Raw genomic sequence first — 23256 nt, forward strand, 5'->3', positions numbered from 1 at the left:
AGAATGTAAAAGTCAGTTTGAGTGAATTTCTTAGGCTTTGAAAACCCTTGACAGATAACGCCCACCCATTGTTTGATAGATTGCCACACAACTTGACCAGATTCCATCTTCCCTTCCATACGTGCCTTACATCTCCTATTCCATAGCCTCCATGAAATAACTGTAGGTAATACACCCAATATGACACCAGCTTGAGAGGCATTTGAAGCCCTCCGAAACCAACTAAGACAGGTTTCATACCAATTTCTTCCAATTGGAAGACCAAGCAAAACTCCAATTTTTTTCCAGACTTCAGCAGCCGCTTCACCAGCAAACAAAACATGATTTAAGTCTTCATATTTTCCTTGAATACAGCAATTGCATCTCGAGACTAAAGGGATACCAATTCTCCAAACTTTATCATCCACTACTAAAGCTCCATGCCAAGCCTTCCACATTAGAACAGAAAATTTTTTTGGAAGAATGTTACTCCAAATCCATTTATGCCCCTCTAAATTCTGTCCTCTAACACGAACACATTCCCAAGCTGATTTTGTTGAAAACTTACCATTTTCACTATTAGCCCAGATTAGCAAATCCCTTCCTTCCTTACAATTAGCAATAACCTCTAGAACCCTCTCTGCATTCTCAGTCCCCACAAGCCTCTCTAACCGAACCATATCCCATCCTCTATCCAAATTACAATCTTTAATCTTCAAAAGAGGCTGTTCACTCACAAAACAATTTTCTGCAAGAGGACCCTGCTCCAGCCAATTATCATACCAAAAAAATACATTACCTTCTCGAATTTTTCATTTAGAATTACTCAAAACTGTGGGAATACTTCTAACAATCATCCGCCAAAAACTTGTACCCTTTTGAGCATCCAGCAGCAACAAAGGTTTGTTCCCCACATATTTCGAACGAAAAAAATTTGTCCAAAGAGAATCCTCATTCATCAACTTCCAGGCAAGTTTTAAATGAAGGGCCTTTTGCATATCATCAAACGATCTAATACCCAAACCTCCTTCTTCTATTGGTTTACAAATAGACCTCCAAGCAACCCATTTTTTCTTACTCTTTCCATCCCTTTCTCCCCAAAAAAAGAGCTCATTAACCAATTTAATGAAGAAATAACTAACTTTGGAACCTTTAAAACTGCTAATTGATGTAAAGCCATACTAGCCAGAACATGCCTCAATAGAATCACTCTACCCCCTGCTGAGAGTAATTTCATTTTCCAGCCACTAATTTTTTTTTTTAACCTTGTTCTCCAACTCTTCCAAATCGCCAATTTTCATTCTACCCGAAACAATAGGCACCCCCAAATATTTAAAAGGAAACTGACCTTCCGAAAACCCCGTCAATCTTTTGAGATTCCTTCTTCTAGCCATCGGAAGTGTTTTAGAGAAATACATAGCAGTTTTCTCTTTATTAATCAATTGACCAGACCACTTTTCATAAGTATTCAAAATATCTAGAAGACACCGAATTGATCGACAACCACCATTAGTAAAAATGACCACATCATCCGCATACATTAGATGAGATACTAAAATCGTACCTCTAGGTTGAGAGAAGTGTCCAAAACTATTTTCTGCCACCTTTTGTTTTATTAGTCGAGAAATGACCTCTTGTAAGATAATAAACAAATAAGGTGACAAAGGATCACCTTGCCTCAATCCTCTACCACCTTTAAAAAAACCTTTCGTTCTACCATTCATTAAAATCGAATACCAAGGCGTAGTAATACACTCCCTAATTAATCCACAAACTGTAGGAGAAAGCCCAAAAGTTTGGAGCACCTTCAAGAGGAACTCCCACTCAACACGATCATATGCCTTGGCCATATCAAGCTTCAATACCACATTTCCCCATGAATTTTTTTATTTATAGAATGGACCATTTCTTGAGTTAGACTAATGTTTTCAAAAATACTTCTTCCAGGAATAAACGCACCTTGTTCAACGGAAATAATTTTTGGAAGCAGAATAGCCAAACGATTGACAATCACCTTTGAGCAAATTTTATAAAACACCGAACAAAGACTTATTGGTCTAAATTTCTCAAACCCTGTTGGCTTATCTACCTTAGGGATTAGGACTACATATGAAGACGTATAAAATCTCGACCATTTACCTCCTCTAAAAAATTCTTCCACCGCTTCCATCATATCCACCTTAATAATATCCCAGACACTTTTAAAAAAACCCGACCCAAAACCATCCGGCCCTGACGCACTATTAGAAGGAATGGAGTCTAAAGCATTTTTCACTTCATTAATCGAAGGAACTACACCAATAGCCTCATTTTCCTCCAATGAGATAACCGACGATATAATATGTGATAAATCCGGTATACTATCTTGACTTTCTGCTTGTAAAAAATTTGAGAAATAATGGACTGCACCTAAATGGATCTCCTCAGGAGATCTCAAATAAGTTCCATCATGAAGCCTCATTTCCGTGACTCTTTTTTTCCTTTTAGAAGATAAATACGTATGAAAGAAAGATGAATTTTGATCCCCTTCCGCACGCCATTTAAGCTTAGCCATTTGAGCCAATCTAATTTCTTCCCGGCAGCGCCAACTAGCTAATTCCATATTTTTACTCACAAGATCCTGTTCAAGCCCCGGGTCCCAATGCTGTTGAAGATCGGATTCAAGCTCCTCAATTTTATTTTTAAACCCCTGAATATGAATTTCAGTTCTGCCAAATATACTTTTATTCCATTCACGTAAAGCACCTCTCAATCTTTTAAGCTTAAAAGCCAACTTCAGAAGTCCCATTCCACTCACCCCCTCTTGCCAAATTCTGCTCACAAATTGATGAAAATCTGGATGCTCAATCCACATTTGTTGAAACCGAAATGGAGAAGGCCCATACAAAAAAATATCAGACTGAAATTGAATAAATATAGGCGAATGATATCTCGATAAATAGCAATTAGTCACATTTGGAAATCTGGTCAAGCAACTGGCATTTAATAATCCTCTGTCCAATTTTGCCCAACTACGTGCTAACCCTCTTTGGCCATTACACCAAGAAAACCTTCTTCCCGACGATTTCATGTCCATTAAACCACAATTATCAATCCAATTATTAAATTCCTCCATTGCCATTCTCGGACGAGATCTACCACCTCGACGTTCCGAATCTTCCCTTATAATATTAAAATCCCCTACAACAATACAAGGTTCATTTCCTAGTATTTGACCATTAAGGGACTCCCACACTTCTCTCCTATTAACCATATTACATTTGGCGTACACAAAGCAACAAATGACAGTATTATCACCAACCCCAACACGAATTAAGATATATTGTTCTTTACAAAGAATCGGCTGAACTAAAATATCATCTTGCCAAAGCACCCAAATCTTACCAGACTCCCCATCATTAGTAATAACCTTATCCATATGTAAAAACCGAATGACATCCTGAACGTTATCCGATGAAGCAAAAGGTTCCATTAAAGCAACAATTTTCGGTTTTAATTTCCTAACCAAATTTTTTAATCGATCTCTAGAAGTTCCAATCCCTCTAATATTCCAAGATAAAATAGGGCCAATCATAGAGAAAATATATTAGGCCAAGAACTCACCCGATTCGAACATCTAACCTTTTGAAATATTTTCCGAGCTCCTTTTCGCTTAGCATCCGCACCCTCATTATCCGAGGCATAGTCTTTTTGTTTAGAAAAAAGTTCCACATTTAAATCTGTATCTGGTTCAGAAACCGTATCCTCCATACATTCAGGATTCTCCTCTGGTATTCTTTCCAGCTCCGAGTCTGAAACTATCTGCTCTACTCCCTTGTCAAAATTCAAATTACTCTCCAAATTTTCTTTGTTGACAGCCCCAGCAAAACTCTCTACCAGCAAACCCTCCCCTGCCAAATTCTCCATATCATTTATTTGCATGCCCTCTATTTCATCTTCTTCTATCTCCTCTACATGATATTCCTTACCAGATGATACATTTTCTTTAATCAACCTAACTTCCATTTCTTGTCCCTCCAAATTTTCCAGAGGCTCTCCCTCCTTTTCACCCACGTCCTGATCTTGATCTTGTGCACCATAATCCCGTATCTTTTTTTTCCGGATCGCCTTTTTCCATTCCTACTTCCGTCATCATCACTCCCTTGCCTTTATCCAACTCAACATTTATTTCAGTTTGTGGCTCTGTTTTTTTTCTTCAGCATCTTTTACATTCTATCGCATCCAAATCTTTTCTCCATCTTTACGATTCTTCAAATTACAGGTATGTGCATTATGCCCTTGAACTTTACAATTTATACAGAACGCTGGAAGTGTCTCATAAAGAATTTCCTGCTTACGTCTCGACCCTGGCATCCCAATCCAAAAATAAGAAATCGGTTTTTTTGAAGCATCCATCTCCAAGCATAAACGTGCTCCATCCGTGCGAGTTGCACATTTTGTTGGATTATCTCTTTTAATGTATCTACCAATCGGAGCAGTGAAAATCTTTAGAAAAGATTCATGATAAAAATTTTGTGGCAGACCCGGCAACACAATCCAAACTGGGACCAACGACGGCTCCTCATCTTCATTAAAATCTGGTTTCTAATGAAAAACTCAATACTGAACCCCATTCACCTCACAAGTTTCCCGAGAAATAGCTTTCAAGAAATCTTGCTCATTTGTCATTCGAATGAAAACATTTCTTGGTCTCCGCATAGCTGTAACCATCGGCATGCAAGATAATCCCCAGCGGATATGTATAAACAACCGAATCACATCCAACGAGGGTCTCTGTCTTAGGAATTTCAATACAATAGAAATACGAAAAGGTTCCGCAGATCGAGCAATTTCCTCAGTGAATTGAAAACATATTTCTCCATCCACATACTTCGGACCACGATGAGGCACCAATAATTCTGGAAGTGGTTGCGGAACCACAGAGACCAGTTCTGCAAAGGAACGTCGACCTGCCTCGACATTCTTGGCCGCCATGGCCCCCTGAGAGGGCCCGATGCCAAACTCTTGTTTAACTTCCCAGATTCTTGGAGCTTTCTTGGAGCACTATTGTTACAAGCAAATTACTCGTCGCCGGCCAACAAATTCTCCTTTACTTCCATCTCTCCAACTTGCTCAAAATAAAATCTCAAAAAAAAATGTTTGCATACAAATATTTTGGAAAAGGAAATGATAAGATATCAGTTTATTCAACTTTTACATGATGTTGTGTGGAAAGAGCTCTCTAATCTTCTAGAAATTGATAATTATAAAAATGATTTTTTCGCAACAAGGATGTATATGTGTTACATATACTAGAGGTAATAATGTTGTTGTGTAGGGTACAAAATTCGAATACAAAATATAATTAACATGGCCAAAAAGAATGAAGTTATATGTGCATCATGAAATTTTCATTAGTTGTAGTGGCTGAGGACAATTTTGAGAATTAATAGGGCATGCAACCTTCACAAAAATGGCTTAATCTTTTTTTTTTTTCCAAGAATTATGCAGAGGAGATTGTATAAAATAAAACTCTGTTTTTTCATTTCTTTTTCTTTTTCATTTTTACTTTTTTGGTAGTTTCAAACTCTTGGTTGTTGTTTTTATAAGGTTATGGAGAACTCTAGAATGTTATCCCCACGGTTTTCTTTTAGGGACTCCAAACAACATAGGGCCTTGCTACCAATACAACGGCCTCGTGACCTTCCGGGAGCTCTTAACAATGAGTTTTATATGTGAAATTCAAGAAGTGGAGATCATGATTACATTCAAATTGAATAATCACACGGTATCTTGCCAAATTGAAATCAAATTCGTCACTGAAGTATGAGAAAATAAAATTTCCAAGTAAAAGATGATGGGAATAAGGAAAGCAATCATATATAGCATGCCAAATATTACAAGATTTTCTTCTTGGTTAGGGCTAATAGGTTCCCCATGTAAAACCAACAATCAACATATCAATTACTTTGGATCGACGATTGAGTATATTGACTTGACAGGAAAGTTTGATTTGAATTGTCTTCAATATCTTCTGGTTGTCTCTCCAGTGATGATAGAAAAGGCTTGGGTGGTATTTGTAACCTTTCAATACCCCCTTCAAGCATTTCTACAACTTTATTCATTGAAGGACGATTGTTTGGTTTCATCTGTATACACCATAACACAACTATAATAATCTCTTTGGCTATTTTCTTTTCATCTTCTGTGGCATTTTCTATTTTTATGCCATTTTCATCTTGCACTTCCCCATAGACACAAGTGGGAAAGTATTCACTTGATTGGTCTGCAATTGCATTCATGTTCTTTTGCCTACCCATCATGTCAATCAATAACATTCCAAAACTATAAACATCAGCTTTGTATGAGATGCTTCCAATATTTTTGTAGCACAACTCAGGGGCCATGTATCCTAACGTTCCCCTTACAGCAGTTAAAGAAATAATATTGTCATCCATATGGTACAATTTTGCTAGACCAAAGTCAGAAATCTTAGGAGTAAAGTCTTCGTCGAGCATAATATTGTGAGGCTTGATATCAAAATGTAGAATCTGCATTTGACATCCTCGATGCAAATATTCAATACCATGAGCTACTCCCAAAGCAATATCATGCATTTTCTCGTAGCTTAGAAGAATACTTCCTTCTTGTGAAAAAATGTATTTATTGAGAGATCCATTGGGCATGAACTCATATATAAGAGCACGTTTTGATCCCTCAACACATAAGCCAATTAGTTGCACTACATTAATGTGATGGATCCTTCCAATTGTTGCAACTTCACTGATAAACTCTTGTTCGTTAGCTTTAGACTTATCTAACATCTTTATAGCTACACGTCGGCCACTTCGAAGTGTTCCCTTAAAGACAGTGCCATAGCGACCTTCACCTAGTTTATCCTTCAAATTTTTTGTCATTTTTTTAACTTCTGAATATGAATACCTTATTGGTATGAGATTATTGTTATTTTGTAAAAATTCTTCAATAATGTCAAACGCTGATAAATGTCTCTTACGCCATTTATATATCAAGAATGCAAGCACAAATGCTGTCCCCATTATAATTTTTGCTCCATGGTATAGCCCTATGAAAAAGCATCATCAAATGAAATGGATTGTAAGAAAACGTATCTACTTAAGCAAAGTAGTTATTCTTTTTCAGTGTAAATTTCATCAAAATGAAAGGTACATATGATGAATTTCACATACAGCCTCCTAGATATTCGATACCACAAGCTACTATTCCTAGAGCAATAACATCATACACCTTCTCTTTATTTAGAAGGATCAATGCCTCCTTCGTGTGAATAAAAATGTATTTATTAAGAAGTTCTTCATATATAAGAGTACTATTTGATGTTTAAATGCAACAATCAATAACATGCATCGCATTAACACCTTTCAACCCAGCGGTTGAAAAAAATATGTTGTTGCGCTACTTTCAAAATTCTACTAATTAAGCAAACTACATATGTAATTATTATTTTTTGTAAATTTTATTAATATTATCCATCTTCTTCTTGTTTGTATATCTTCTAAAAGGGGAAATAGAAAATGAAGAAGACAAAAGACTGATATATATATATATATATATATATATAGCTTCTTACCGAGGTCAATAATAATGATCATTAGTACTTGCATTAGGGATCCTACAAGAAAGAAATCATATTAATTAATTAATTAACCAAGAAAGTGATGTGAATGAATTAGAAAATTCATGGCCTTAGAAAATGGAATAAACAAGTTTCCAACCATATAAATAAGTTACCATGCTATGTAAAATGAAATGATTGAAATATCGAGTTTGCATTTGAAGTCTACTAAGTTACCATGTCAAAAAACCTAAACGATTAAGTGGTGTGAATTTGATCATATAATTTATATAATTATAACATTTATATCATAGAAACCTCGCCTTTATTATATCCATTTAAATAACCTTCAATACGAGAATCAACTAGACATCCTGCTTTGCAGAAGAAAAGAATAATATCATCATCAACATTTGGAAATTCATAATTAATTAATAAGTAATGCTAAATATAATTTTAAAGTGTGCAAGTCTTGCACATTCTTTTTGAAAAAAAATGGATCCGGCCAGTTAAAAAATAATTTTTTTATATAGGTCCTAGACTTACCCAATTTCTTCAAACGAGTGCACGAAACTTACACATTTTATGACTGCAAATATTATTTATCTTAATTAAAACTCAAAATTTTATCAAAACGAAAATATTATAGTTAATGCTTAGAGCAAATTGCCATCCTACCGATAGTAACGGTACTATTTGTTATATCGTTCAATTAGTAACTGTCCTTAAAGTTTCATCTTGTCCGAGTGCTGAAACTAGTAATTAATAATTTGATGCAATATCGATCAGAGACCAATGAATGATCAGGTAAAGTTGATTTTTATGTGTCACTGTATGCCGTATGGTGTTGCTTGACCTTTATGCCGTATGCCGTATGATTCTCTCTCTAAAAGTGCAGTCTAACGAGTATTGGCCAAGGATATGGAGTATTGGCCAAACTACCATAAAAATCAGGGATGTAGGAGTAATTACCATGGGGAATTCACTCGCTTTTCACAGTTCAACAACGTCATGGTTTCTTCGTACTGCCAAGGATATGGAGTATTGGCCAAACTACCATAAAAATCAGGGATGTAGGAGTAATTACCATTCTGAATACCTGAGTCTACAACTCTGATTGTTTGGAAAGTGTAATTGATTTCCTGTACGTAGTGTTCTACGGATAGCAAGTATAACACAGTTTGGTTGTCCTGATCACATGACAGGGCAAACCTTGGGTTGTCGCAGTTTGGAGGATCGTCTTCCAATCGAAATGGAGAGCTTATGTTGGAGATATTGCCGCAGGAAGAAGGAACACAGTCCTGATTTGAATCCTTAGCACTGCAAGTTTGATAAAAAAGTAGCACAACTAGAACGATAAGGGCCATGAGTTCTGCAGGAAGGGACAGTACACCTGTCTTCATTCTGAGAGAGAGAAAGAGAGAGAGAGTATAGCGCATAGCTTCCACAACTGTGAACAAACAATATTATAGAAGTTGTTTGTTTCAGAAATTAGTTTGGCGTAAGCAGCTACGTCACACGTTGCTAATTAATTATTATGCGTTATTTACACAGTGAGTTGATATGAAATAAAAATTAAATGTTGAAAAGAATATTATTATTATTTGAAAATTTAAAAAATATATTTATGTTTATTATATTTTATGTAAAAATTTAAAAAAATTATAATAATGATATAAAACATTTTTACTATCCTTAATTTTCATTTTTAGGCCAATTTTTATATTTTGAAATTAGTTGGATTACATTTATTTATATTTTGAAATTAGTTAGATTACATTTATTTATATTTTTTCGGATCATTGCGTCAATAAATTTGAGACTGTATGATAGTTTTCCTTTTCATCCCGAGAGGCTGAGAAAACAGATCAGACAAGTATTTGCTCGATCGTAATAAGAATGGCAAAGTCATATTTCTTCTTGTTTGTGGTTTTCATCTTACACCCCGTCCGAGCCCAAAATGATGATTGTGCTGATTCATTTCGGTGTGGCGGTCACGGCCCAGCCATCCGATTTTCTTTCCGACTCAAAGACCGCCACCCGGACTACTGTGGCTTTCCTGGGTTTAATTTGTCCTGCTCCGATACACACGATATAGTGCTCGAGCTGCCAATTTCAATCAAGCTTTTTGTCAAAAAGATTGACTACAAATCTCAGGAAATTCAAGTATATCATCCTGATCGTTGCTTTCAAAAAGGGATCCGGCGACTCAATTTATTTTCCTCACCTTCCCAATTCACAGGAATATATCAATACCAGCTTGATGACTTTGCCTTTTTCAATTGTTCCCATAGTAGTAAAGGAGAAGAACAGAGTCATCCGCGTGCGATTTCTTGTCTTAATGACCCTAGCTATAGCCACCAAGTTTATGCCTTGCGTACTGATGCCGACATCAACCAGTTGCCCACACTACCTTGTAGAAAGACGTATAGTGTTAGATCAATTTCACATCCTATTGTATATTTTCCTGATCATATCCTTTATTTGAACTGGTCTAGACCAGCTTGCAGAAAATGTGAACTGGAAGGCATGAATTGTAGATCAATGAATATTAATAGCAGTAGTACCGAGTCAAAAACTCAGTGCTTCCCCAAACACAAAAAAGATATCATCTTCTATACAATTACCACCAATTTCTTAACAATTTTGCAGGCTTAGCTTGTAATAGATGATCTTCTGATGATTATATATGTCAAATTAATATTTTACAAGTGCATCAACCAAATTAGTGACCACTGGTAAGTTAGTTATCCCTTGGCTTTTTATATTAGAAAGTTTTCCGACGTACGTACTAATTAATCGGGGAAGACGTGAGCTCTTGACTTGGTGAATATTTGATATATATGCAGGTGCCATTTTAGGTCCAACTCTTTTACTTATGCTTGCCTTCGCACTTTATCGCGTCTATAGTCATGACAAAGCAGAAAAAGAATATCAGAAGAAGATTGAAAATTTCTTGGACGATTATAGAAGCTACAAGCCCACGAGATACTTGTACGCTGATCTTAAAAGGATTACAAATCAGTTTACCGAGAAATTGGGCGAAGGAGCCTATGGAACAGTGTTCAGAGGAAAATTTTCTAATGAAATCCACGTTGACATGAAGATCTTGAACAGTTCCAAAGGAAATGGAGAAGAATTCATAAATGAAGTTGGAATAATGGGTAAAATCCATCATGTCAATGTGGTTCGCTTGGTTGGATTTTGTGCTGATGGATTTAGAGGAGCACTAGTTTATGAGTTCTTTTCAAATTATTCATTAGAAAAGTTCATATTTTCAGAGAATTCAAAGAGCCATTTTCTTGGTTGGGAGAGACTGCATGATATTTCTCTCGGTGTGGCAAAAGGAATCGAATATCTTCACCAAGGATGTGATCAAAGAATCCTCCATTTTGATATCAAACCTCATAACGTTTTGCTAGACCAAAACTTTATTCCAAAAATTTTTGATTTTGGTCTTGCAAAGTTGTGTTCCAAGGATCAAAGTGCAGTATCTATGACCACAGGCAGGGGGACCATGGGTTACATCGCACCTGAAGTATTCTCTAGAAACTTTGGGACTGTGTCTTATAAAGCAGATGTTTATAGTTTTGGAATGTTGCTGCTTGAAATTGTTGGAGGGAGGAGAAGTGTTGACATGACGGCGGAAAATGCTAGCCAAGTTTACTTTCCAGAATGGTTCTACAATCTCTTAGAACAAAAAGAAGAGTTGCGAGTTTTTATCGAGAATGATGGAGATATGAAAATTGCAAAAAAAACTTGCAATCGTGGGACTTCGGTGCATCCAATGGCACCCAATGGATCGTCCTTCTATGAAACTTGTGGTTCAAATGTTGGAAGAAGAATGAGATAAATTAATTATGCCCCCTAATCCTTTTGCCTCCCCAGGCCCTACGAGAATCCATGCACGGAAACCTATGACTCATTTAGGCCAAGAATTGGACGTTATCCAAGAATTAGATTAAGAGTATGTTTGGATGTTAAAGTGAGTTGAGTTGAGTTGAGTTGAGTTGAGTTGAGATGATAAAATATTGTTAGAATATTATTTTTTAATATTATTATTATTTTAAATTTTAAAAAAGTTGAAATTTTTATTATATTTTATATTGAAATTTTAAAAAATTGTAATGATGAGTTGAGATTAGTTGAGAGTAGTTTAGTAACCAAACGTACCCTAAGTGTTAGGAGTTTGTTTTGAAGATTTTGAAATCATGTTGTAGTTGAACATTATTACTTTCGATGTTGGAATGATCAAAAAAGAATTCAGGGTTGCTTCTTATATATGAATTTGATATGATCATATTTGTTTCAAGAGTTTTGTTATGTACAAGAAAGTTTGCGTACCAATCTGCGTACTAATATTGTTGCCTTTATATTCTAAATTCAAATTAGTACTGTTTTTAATAAAATCTACTTTCTGACCAATCATAATGAATGAGTGTGCATATTAGTGTGCAAAATCGCTTACAATTAAATTTTTTCTTATTTCAAATAAAATTTGGTAATTCGGAATTAGGAGCTAATCAATATTGACTAGTACCCATATGGTAGACACACTGCCTTAGTGATGTCTACCAAGATTCCCATTTGTATTGTATAGTTATAATGCATAAGGCATGATCCATTAATCATTAATGGCGGTGACTCAATGATTCTAATTAGTTGTTTGCAAGTTCTGAGTTCGTATCCAATTATGAATTCACTTTTTAATTTATAGTACTATTATTATTAACCATCTAAGGATTCATTAATTAAATTATCAGGTGAAGATGGAGTTTAAGTTATGGCTCAAATCTGACTTGAGGGAACAAACGTCTACGATTTTCTATCTTCTAAATCCCTCATGTTTGATTCTTAACAGATACTTTTATGCGAGTATTAAAACTTCTCATAATGCATGCCATGTACTTGAATAAGCCTAGTTCAATTCATATTAATATTACGATAAGAATTTCAAGCTAGTTTTCACTTTGTTCAATTGTGAACTAATAAATCTTCAAGAGTAGAGCTCGCATCCTTCAAGGAATTAATCAAAACATAGAACGAATTGGTTAAAAGAATTAATCAAAAGTTGTGGACTAATTGTAAACCTTATCTATATCTTTCACTTTCTTTTTATAAAAAAGAAGAAAACGCACAAAGTTATTGTAATGCAAATGGTGAAAAAATATCCTTATGCTAAGAAAGCCTTCGCCACCTTGCCTCTGATTCCAACTCTTTAAAATCAAGTGTCATGTATTGCACTGCCACAACAAAGAGGATATCTCCAATCCATAGCCATGCCATCGTGAAATAAGATCTCCTACTTGGTGGCCTCCATGCATCACCCCAGTTGGAACCAGGGGGTTTACTTTACAATTTACATTTCTGTTCTCTTTTACAATTTATTTCATAATCAACCAATGTAAATATGTCACTGTATTAAAAATAAATTTTAATATTACAAGACTACGTGCAATTAAATTTAAAAGATAATCTATTATATATATGGAGTGAGTACTTCATTCATTTAGTATAACTCCAACCACAATAATACATGAAGGAAGGATCAAATTAATCACATGATAATTTAAAAGACTCTGAGTCAAATCATGTTAAACCATTCACATTGTTGTGCAAGTTGGAAGGTTCAGATCAGTCAAATCACGTGGCAACCATATATCATACTGTGCTTGGTAAGTTAATACTTATGTACGTAGTCCAGCTTATAATTGCAATCGATTTTCCATGAAGTTTCAGTGCTATTCACTTGCAACTTCCCTGGGCCATACGTAATATATATATATATATATATATATATATATATATATATATTAATTTCGTGCTCACGCAAAATACTAGTAGTTAGGTAATAATGTTGATACGTAAGCTGGTATAAAATTTGAAAACAAAATATAATTAATATGACATAATAAAATTATATGAGCATCATGAAACAACATTCATCCACGATAGTAGCAGAGAAGGATTTCGATTAGTCTTCACAAAAATGGCTTATTACGTAGAAAATATTATATAAAGTAAAAGATCTTTTTTTATTTTTTTTATTTTCTACTTTTTTTTTTTTATTTCAAACGCTTGAGTGATGTTTTTATAAGGTTATGAATGTTACCAAGTGGTACTTTTCTTTTAGGGACTCCAAACGTACAAGAAGAAATAAACAAATTATTCCTAAATATAAAATGTAACTCGATGGTAAAGTACTCAAGTCGTGTTTGAATAAAATTAGATCATGCTCCGGTCTTAAATTCTAACCATGTACATTCGAATTTAATATTTTTACACACCTTTATAAATCCCAACAGTTTCTAAATGATTTTCACGATCATATCGATTGGTCATAGAAAACATACTTCATTACTGATTTTTCAAGTTAATAGATATCTTTTTCACATCCACCGCCCGCTTAATTAATCAGTGCAAGATCTTGCAAATTTAATAACGTGACCATCAACGTACGTCATAACTTTTCTTTCATTTTGAATTAGATCAATAATCTTAATCTGTATTATTGACGGAGGTCCTCTCAATCGTAAAGCATGGAATATCTTTGTACTATCAATTAAAAAAAAATTATATGCAATAGTGCAAAAATTTGATTGATGTAATTGTAGACACGTTGTAGCAATCCGAGCAGTAGATATTGCAGTAATCAGGATATATTTTATATGTTTTCATTTAAATAGAAAGAAAAGCAGTGTGAATCTATTTTTTCATTTTTTTCATTTTTTCTACCCAATAACGTAAAAATCTGACAGATGTAATTAACTGTAAGTGGTAGACCGTATAATCAATATCTCATTAAAAAGGTTGGACCGCTATATAGAAGACGGGGTCCCTTGATATTGAAAAGACAGCGTCAAGAAAATAGAATTAAACAAATAATAATTGATTTCCACGAATTCATTCACCACCAACACTATTAATTACGTACCCAACACTTCATCAGTATTAATTGTATTCACGGTACGTAATTGGCCAATAGACATATATAGCAAATTAGTTTATTAGACCGGAATCGAGATTTATTTTATAAGTTCAATACAGTTCTATTTATATATATCGGATTCAACTTTCAATAATTATTTTGAGAATATTGATCAGGAAATTATAAAGTAATGTTTATTTCTGTTTCAAGAAATGAATATTAATAGCATCATTGCTAAAAATATATAAATAAATCGATTGGCCAGGTTTAAAAAAATATATTATATGAGCATCATGAAATATTCATACGCAGCAGTGGCCGATGCGGATTTTGACAATTGATAGGATATGTAACCTACACAAAAATAACTTATTATATAGAGAAGATTGTATAAAGTAAAAATTCTTTTTTTTTTTTTTTTTTCTTTTTACTTTTTTGAGGATTTCAAACTCTTGGATGATGTTTTTAATTATAGGGTTATGAATGATATACAGCAGGGATAATGTTACCCCCACGTTACTTTTCTTTTAGGGATTGCAAACAACAAGAAATAATTAACAAAATATTTCTAAATATAAAATGTAACTCGATAGTAAACTCAAGTCGTGTTTGAATAAAATTAAATCATCCACCACTCTTTATAAAGTCTAACTATGTATGAATTCAATTTGTTTACACACCTCTATAAATCGCAACAGTTTTTAAGAGATTTCCTAGATATCGATGGGTCAAGTCAATAGACATCTTCTTCGTGTCTATCTTCTGCTTAATTAATCAGTGCATGACATTTCAAATTTAATGACTTGACCACAACATCATGACTTTTTTTTATAATCTCAATCTACATTATTGGCGAAGATCCTCTCGATCGTGGCGCATGGAATATATTTTTATTTTTTGTCAATAAAAAAAAAATTATACGCAATAATGCAGAAATTTAATTGATATAATTACAAGTGGTAGACATGTTGTAGTAATCCGAGTTGTAGATATTTTAATAATCGGAATATATTTTATATGTTTTCATTTAAATAAGAATCAAAGCAGTGTGAATTTTTTTTTCATTTTTTTCTACCCCAATAACGTAGAAATCTGGTAGATAAAATAAATTGTAAGTGATAGACCGCACAATCAATGCCCCGTTGAAGACGGGCTAGACTACTATAAAAGACGGGGCCCTTGATATTGAAAAGACAGCGTAAGAAAATAAAATTAAACAAATAAAAATTGATTTTCCACGAATTCAATTTACTCTTATAAATTCCTAACATTTTCCCAAGATATGGATGGTTCGTAGAAAACATGCTCATTACTGGTGCTGATTTTTCTAGTCATTGGCATCTTCTTCACGCCCACGGCCTTATAAATTCCTGTTAAGTCAATGCACGACTTGACCGTTGACCTCATGACTTTTATTCAAACTTTTATATATGGTTAATATTACAGAAAGTTCACCATAATTAAATCATAATTAGGAGAGTCTCACAAGGCTCATACACTCACCCACATGAAATCATGATAAAGCGTTTGTGTGCTGCATTAATTTGTATTTGGACTTCTAATTGGGTTTGATTATATAAATATTCTCATTTCCTTATTTTAAAAACTCATTTTTTTTTCTTTTTCTATTATTCTTGTTTTCATGCAAATTTCTAATATTTAGTTTTTTTATTTAAAAGAAATTCCTTTTTAGCGATCATATTTTAGAAAAAATATATATATTGTACTTTCCTAATTGGAGACAAGAAGAGAGGTGTTTGGGAGTAGAATGAATGACAAGACTATTACAAATAATTTTAATGGAAGATTAATATGTTTCATACATATTTTTAAATTTTTTATTTTATTATTCTTTGCTCAATATGGTAAACATATAAAACTGTATTTAAAAACTAAGGTCGGCGTCTATCAGAATTAGGTTTAATCCAAAAAATATTAGTAAGTCTATTTAAATAATTGAAAGAGATAACGACAATCATACGGGATTCGGGCCCCTTAACTTTAATACTTTTAAGTAACTAAACCCATCAATTTTTTTCTATAAAGAGTAGTGAAGCCCATTATTGGGGGTTGGGCTTTGAGAGTGAGGGAGAAGCAACATGTTTTGAGGTTTTCCCCGCTCTTTAGGTGGGTGGTCTTAGGCTAGTGATGGGCCATCATCAACTGCTAAGGTACGATCATGGTCACAACTTATCTCTCCAACTTGTCCAAAATAAAATCTCAAAAGAGTAGTTTGCATATAAATATCTTGAAAAAGAAAAGATTAAGGTTTTAGTTCGTTCAATTTTACAGGATGTGTACAAAAAGCTCTCTATCTTTTCGAAATTGACACTTATAGAAAGGATTTGTTTTGCCAAATATAAATGTATGTGTGTGTACGAGTTAGATATATATATATTTTCCTAAAGTAATTCTACATACAACCGTGAAGTGTTTAAATACCACGTAATTGCTTTGAAAGAGTATGGGATCCATTATTAACAAATTAATTTTTTCATGTGGGAAACCTTATGTGCAGGATGGGAAACCTTATGTGCAGGAAAATCTTGTGGAGACTTGGGATTTAGAGACTTACACAATTTTAATATAGCCCTTTTAACAAAACAGACATAGAGATTGAGAATGTATCTTGATTCATTGCTTAGTAGAATACTTAAAAGTTAAATATTTCCCTCACACATCTCTCTCACATGCTAGGCTAGGTCCAAGGCTTTCGTATTTATGGAGAAGTCTTTTTCAATCTATTTCTCTGGTTGAGGAAGGCTTCATGTGAAAAATTGATGATGGTACCAGGTCAACATTTGGAAGGACAAATGGTTGAATAGAGCCTTTACATGCTATCAACAAGGAACAGAATTGATAAAATCTAAGATGAGGTGTTAATCTATATTGGGCCTTTAACATCTAATGAAATTTATTCTCAAGCTATTTTGACCAATTAAACATTGGGGTTGAAGATAATTATGAAACATTAAATTGTAGTTCTTTGAGTTTCTTTCCAGAGCCACCAAGCTAAACTTCATGCTATCCAAAGTTGTTATTAAATTTTTAAAAATTCTATGTGCAATCACTCTTGCGTATTCTTTATGTACTCTACTAATTTAATTGTCTTATCACTTTTTTTTAATATAAAATAACTGATCTGACCAATTATATTAGTAGAGTGCACAAAAAGTACGTAAAAGTGACTGTATATAGCAAAACTCTATTATTTTACTTCGACTAGGTTGATTCACAAAGTCTAGTAAACTTGTCATCTTTATAATGTTTGTTCCAATTTCGACTTAAACTTTACGGATCACATTTACAACTCAATGAACTAAGTTGTGTATACCAATACATTATTTTTACATTAGTATATGTGACATGTTGTATATTATATTATAGTGTTTTTTTTTTTTTTATAACAACAAAGTAAGAATAGTACTCCAGGTTTAGCATGTTTGAAGTTATTGAGATAAATCTATCACTATCTCAGAGTTTTGTTTAAACTTATATCATGATCTTAATAATGCAGAAAACAGAAAAGAAAATTCATGACTATGGACTGAAGTTTGAGAGATACAGAGAGATCACTCACGTATGCAGGCTCCAATATTATTCAGATGCATGGGCTTTTTCTTGAAAAAAGAAGACAGACACCTGGGAAATAAACAAGTTTAGAGCGGCATGATTGAAGTTTTTGAAACCTAATGTGTTACCGAATTCCTATGGATATGAAACAGGGGTCTAGTTGCCACAAGTAGCTGTTAAGCTTTTCTTTAGGTGTAAAGAGCTCTTAAGCTTTTCATAAGAAAGGAAATGGTTATATTTCTTATTACAAAAGTTTCGTGATTTCCACACTTATGATAGTGGTAATCTTTTAGAGCAAGGGCGAGGCCAACCATTCAAACTCTCCCCAGAAAAGTATCAAAGAAAGCAGCTTTATGCAACAGCCCAACGAATGTAAAGTATAAGCTTGTAAGCCACTTTATTATTACATTGGGACTGGGCATTTAAGCCCAGCCGAGATTCTCTCTAGTTTCAACATTTAGGTTGTGGAATATGTGTGTTGTCCTGATTTTTACCACAATATGGCATACTCCAATATCGTCAGGAAATATTTCGGGTCTGTTTACACACTCGCCAATACAGGCGGCACTGATTGATGATCATGTTTGATTAAGAACTTCACCACCACTTTCCTCTCTGGTGAACCTTTTTCCAAGTCGGTTTTGTCAAAAATGGAGTTGGGAGAGAGAATGGAGAAACCGCCAACAGAGGAGAAAGAAATGGAAGAAAGGAATATCAGATGATATCATTCATTCGACTAGTACATCTATTTAGACAGGTGGTAGAGCTGTAGCAGCTCTTCGCTAACAAACTGACAAACTGACAGTAACAAAATCAGTCAACAATTGATAACACTCTCTAACGATATTGATCATACAGAGTTGATTGGCAACTAACATCAGGACGCCACCACTGGGAAATTTTATGAGCCTCAAGAAAATCTGAACAAGAAGAATTATCAGCAGCTTTTTTGTTTGGGTGACTCTCATTAACAATTAGATGTGCCGAAGGAAGGAGATGCGTTGCATCTTTTAAATCTGTCCGAAATACAACATGACTGACTAGATTCCTCATACTGTTATTTTCTGCTAGTGTCATGGTTTCTCCGGCTCCAACTTTGCGTTCGAAGTAGGCAATATATGCTGCACAAAAAATATCAGCTGGGTTCACAAACAGGTGAGGAGTCCAGCTGGATAACAAAGCAAAATGGTCCTCCATTCGAGGCTTACTAAGTTCTGCAGCAAGGGAAATGAGGCCTGCCTTGACCATACGGTGTACACAGCGGATTCCTTTCTTCACTTTCTCGTCCTCTAGCAGCTCTATGGGGAAAGATAGGAATGGAGGATTAAAAAGATAAGCTTTAGGAAACCATTCCATCGTGAGAATCATCTTCTTTCCAACAAGCAATGCTATAGCTGACCCCAAAGAATGTCCAGCCAACCATACATTTCGAGCTCCATTCGCCTCAACAAAACGCTTAACATAATACAGGGCACGTTTAAAGCGAGGGCTCTCTTCAAGTTTGTTAAGGAAGCATTTGAAGTCTAACGTGATGTCGTTAATCACTGTCTCTGGCATGAGGAGTGTGCCCCGGAAGGCAATAACATATTCTGGGACGTCTGAATCAGCTGATGCGTATTTCCCATTGTATTTATAAATAGCACCGAATATGCACTTGCCATCTATGAGAGGTTCATCTAGGTGGAAATTGAAGGAAGTCCACCAAGGTTCAGCATTACCTTCTCGATACCTGCCAAGGTTCTTCCTCTGGCGGTCCCTTTCTAAGGAGTATACTCCTTGAACTAAGCTGGCAACGACGGATCTCTGGTAATCTGTATTTTTCCTGCAACAAGATTAAAACTAGGCATGTTCATTTGAAATCTCCAGCAGTATTTTAAAATCTAGGTGATGCTAATCCTGTGGAAAAAGCTGCGAAAGGTTTGCTCGATCGTTAATATTGTAGAATTTCAAGAAGCTACGTATCAACTTGTTGAAACAAGAAAATTACGTCAAAGACCGATAAGATTCATATGGTGGAACTGACCATTACTTACTTACTTTGATATGTTTGTAAAAGAGAGTGTAATCTGTTTTGATCAAGATGTGATTCAAGAGGTAGTGAGGTATAATGTTAAGCTCAAACCTGGCATAGACTTGCGGGTCTGGAAACACGCTATTGAGGGCAGTTTTACAAAAATCTGCTCAGGCCCCATTTTCCAGCTTTCCCTTTTTCCAAGTTTCTATTTGGAATCATACGCTTCCCAAAAAAATTCCTGTCTTTCTTTGGAAGCTATGGAATAATGGGGTAGCCAACTTTGATGAAAATGTTAAAAAAAAATGTGGCATTCCATTGGCGTCTAAATGTAGGTGCTGCTCATAATTTGGGATTGATTCAGTATCTCATGTCTTTGACGAATGTCCTGCAGCTGTCTCAGTTTGGAGTTTCTTCTATAAGGCTTTTGGTGTCATGCCGATGTGGCACATGGTTGGAAGGAAGGATTGGTTTTTAGTTTTTTGGAGGACCCTCTTCCCTAACTCTGACAAGCTAAACTTATTGGGCATGTATAGAGTTCCAGCGCTTATTATATTGGTGGTGTGGCTCTCTCGCAATGCAGCTAGATATGATGGGGCCCTGCTAGATGTGGGGGAGCACTTGGAGACCAACTTGTCTTCATATTTAGCTTTTCCTAGGAATGGTTTGAGATTTTTGTAACACCAAATTCTTTTTTTTTTTTTTTATATTAAAAAAATTAATAAAATTAGAATACCGTCTATTTTTATTAAAAATATATATAAATAAATGATATGTTTTTGCCGTAATTTCATAATAATTATAACTCATACTTTAGCCAATTCATACCATTAATCATTGCGATAAAGATAACCTCGAATCAATAGTCTCTAAAAAGATAAAAAGTACTCAAACTTTAAAAAAAAAAAAAAAAAAAAAAAAGTAATTTAGTGGCAAATTCAGTTATCAGTTTTCTTTGAGGATATGGTCTTACCAGTCCATAGCTGTGAGATGTTTAGGTCCTGTCTCGTGGAAAATTTCATTATTAGAAAACATTGTTCCCAGCGTCCCTCAACTTCCTCTCTTTCTGATATCCTCTGAAATAATCTGCCTTGCCGGAGAATCAAAAGACGGATGTTCAACATAATTTAATAAAGAAAATGATACTAGATAGTTTGAGTTTATTCTTTTAATTTGATCGTTTATATATTTATTTTTTAAAATTTATTTTAATAGTTAAGAAAATAATTGTTATTGAATTAATATTTTTTTAAAATAATTAAAAATATTTGAAAAAAGAAAAAGAAAAAAAATATAAATACACTAGAGAACACGGCAAAGTGGCCAACCATACACACTTGACTTGACGGCATATTAGCACCGTCCGTTTGATAAATATGATTGAGAAACTGGATAAAAATATATAAGCATTAATTAAGCAAGTACAAACCACTAGTCTCTAATATAAATCAATATCCTATTCAACCTTTTGATTATTATTTCTCAAAGGAAAAATCTATATTGATGCTCAATAAATAGCGTAGAACTCATTTGTTTACGCACATGTAACTCTGCTACTTAAAACCCTCTTCCTCTTTTGGATTTGTCGAGTTGTTTCCTTTTTTTTTTTTTTTTTTTAAGAGAAATGTTATAGTTATGAAGAGATTTTATAAAAATAAATTTATAAATTTAAGTAACTTCATATAATACGTTAGATCTATTTCATAGTAAAAATAATTTAATAATATGACCTATTATATAAAATTACTTCAATTTGAAAATTTACTTTTATAAAATTCATTCTTACCAAGTTATTTTTCTTTACTTCAATAGCCAAGAATGGCCCGAAAATAACGGGTAGAAGGAGGTGGCAATGAATATTTTCTCGTTACAGCCTCATAGACGATTAATGTGTAGCTGAAATTCAAGAAAAAATATTTTTCAAGCCAGACCAGTACTGCATGTAACAAGAGAAGTTGAGTAAACTCTTTAAAAAGGTATATAGCAAGAAAACTCTTTTTTGAGAAGTGAACATTTTTGTGTTTCACTAATAGGATCTGTCTCATTTATTTTTATTCAAGAGATGAAATGAGATGAGATGAGTTGAAATTAAAGTTAAAAATTGAATAAAATATTATTAAAATATATTTTTTTAATATTATTTTTATTTTAGAGTTTGAAAAAGTTAAATTGTTTATTTGATCTTGTTTTAGAATTTGAAAAAGTTAAATTGTTTATTTTATTTTGTGTAGAAATTTAAAAAAATTGTAATAATATGATGAGATGAGAAGAGTTGTGAAAACAAAAGAGGCAGAAGTTTCGTTTCAACTCTAAGACCTAGAACGAAAGAGATAGATTCATAAAATGAGTCTTACATGATTATTGAGCATATAATATTGTCTAAGAAGTTCATTTAAACAGTCATATATGTGGCACCCGAGAAATTCACTTAAACAGCTATAAAATCCGAACAAAAATTCTAGAGAAACTAGATCCCACAAAATACTATCAAGAAAAGGGAATTGCATTCTATAGAATATATGTGAATGAAGAGAACCATTTCGCAACAAAATTGCAGAGCATGATATATACGAGAATAATCAGAATTACTTATAACTTACTCGATACCAAGTATAAATATATGATCAGTAAGATCGAATAAAATCATACAAATAAACTCGAGGGAGCAACAGGAATTAGTCAAATCGGGCAGCAAAGCACTGAGTGACAAAAATTACCTATGTTATTGGATGTTTGGAATGAGCAGAAGAAGATGAAGATGAAGATGACACAAGTAATGCGAATAGTCTTCTTCTTATAAATAGGTACAAAACCATCAAACACGTACGTCGTACGCAACTCCGAGATGATAAAGAAATTGCAAGTTGTTAGTTGACTGACCTCGTCAATGGAATATATTCCAATTAAGTTTGAAATTATACCATGAAAAAGAAATTAACAAATTGTTGGTTACTTGACTTATTAAGAAATATTAATTACCAATTTTTTACTAAAATTTGTTGACCAGCTAAAAAATAAAATTCATCGATCACAAAATAAAGATATGCGAATTGAAGACCAACTATTACTAGACTCCAAGCCTATTGACTCAAGACTAGTTGAAACGGTCCCTATTACGTACGAGTAGGATATAGTGATCCTGTAAATCAAGTATTTGAATTTTTAAATGTTATAGTCATATTGTGTAAATCA

The 23256-nt window shown here is 33.9% G+C and overlaps 3 protein-coding genes and 1 pseudogene across 4 annotated transcripts in view; 2 read left to right on the forward strand and 2 right to left on the reverse strand.

Annotated features, from left to right (window-relative positions):
• Positions 1 to 5843: 5843 nt before the first annotated feature.
• The window catches only part of LOC121253816 (rust resistance kinase Lr10-like), a 28344-nt gene continuing 10931 nt past the window's right edge, over positions 5844 to 23256 (reverse strand). Inside the window, exons 3-5 of the mRNA XM_041153733.1 lie at positions 22654 to 22659; positions 7568 to 7611; positions 5844 to 7042 (exon numbers count right to left, since the gene is read on the reverse strand). Coding sequence (XP_041009667.1) covers positions 5919 to 7042; positions 7568 to 7601 — 1158 coding nt within the window. The 5' untranslated portion in view covers positions 7602 to 7611; positions 22654 to 22659 and the 3' untranslated portion in view covers positions 5844 to 5918. The remainder of the gene's footprint in view (positions 7043 to 7567; positions 7612 to 22653; positions 22660 to 23256) is intronic.
• On the forward strand, positions 9377 to 10225 carry LOC121253821 (putative RING-H2 finger protein ATL21A). The gene has a single exon (XM_041153740.1). It carries the CDS (start codon positions 9452 to 9454, stop codon positions 10208 to 10210), a length of 759 nt encoding a protein of 252 aa, XP_041009674.1. The 5' UTR covers positions 9377 to 9451; the 3' UTR covers positions 10211 to 10225.
• Positions 10335 to 11516, forward strand: LOC121253819 (annotated as a pseudogene).
• LOC121253817 (GDSL esterase/lipase At4g10955-like) lies at positions 18859 to 22875 on the reverse strand. 2 transcript variants are annotated; one of them, XM_041153734.1, is made up of 3 exons: positions 22782 to 22875; positions 21038 to 21150; positions 18859 to 19875 (listed from the first exon to the last, which is right to left on the reverse strand). In XM_041153734.1, the coding sequence occupies exons 2-3, from the start codon at positions 21097 to 21099 to the stop codon at positions 18891 to 18893; spliced, it is 1047 nt and encodes a 348-aa protein (XP_041009668.1). In that variant the 5' UTR covers positions 21100 to 21150; positions 22782 to 22875; the 3' UTR covers positions 18859 to 18890. The 2 variants fall into 2 exon arrangements, with proteins under 2 accessions (XP_041009668.1, XP_041009669.1); XM_041153735.1 differs by having other exon boundaries at positions 21038 to 21138; positions 22782 to 22830.

Source organism: Juglans microcarpa x Juglans regia, chromosome 3D, assembly GCF_004785595.1.
Source record: "Juglans microcarpa x Juglans regia isolate MS1-56 chromosome 3D, Jm3101_v1.0, whole genome shotgun sequence".
Taxonomy (NCBI): domain Eukaryota; kingdom Viridiplantae; phylum Streptophyta; class Magnoliopsida; order Fagales; family Juglandaceae; genus Juglans; species Juglans microcarpa x Juglans regia.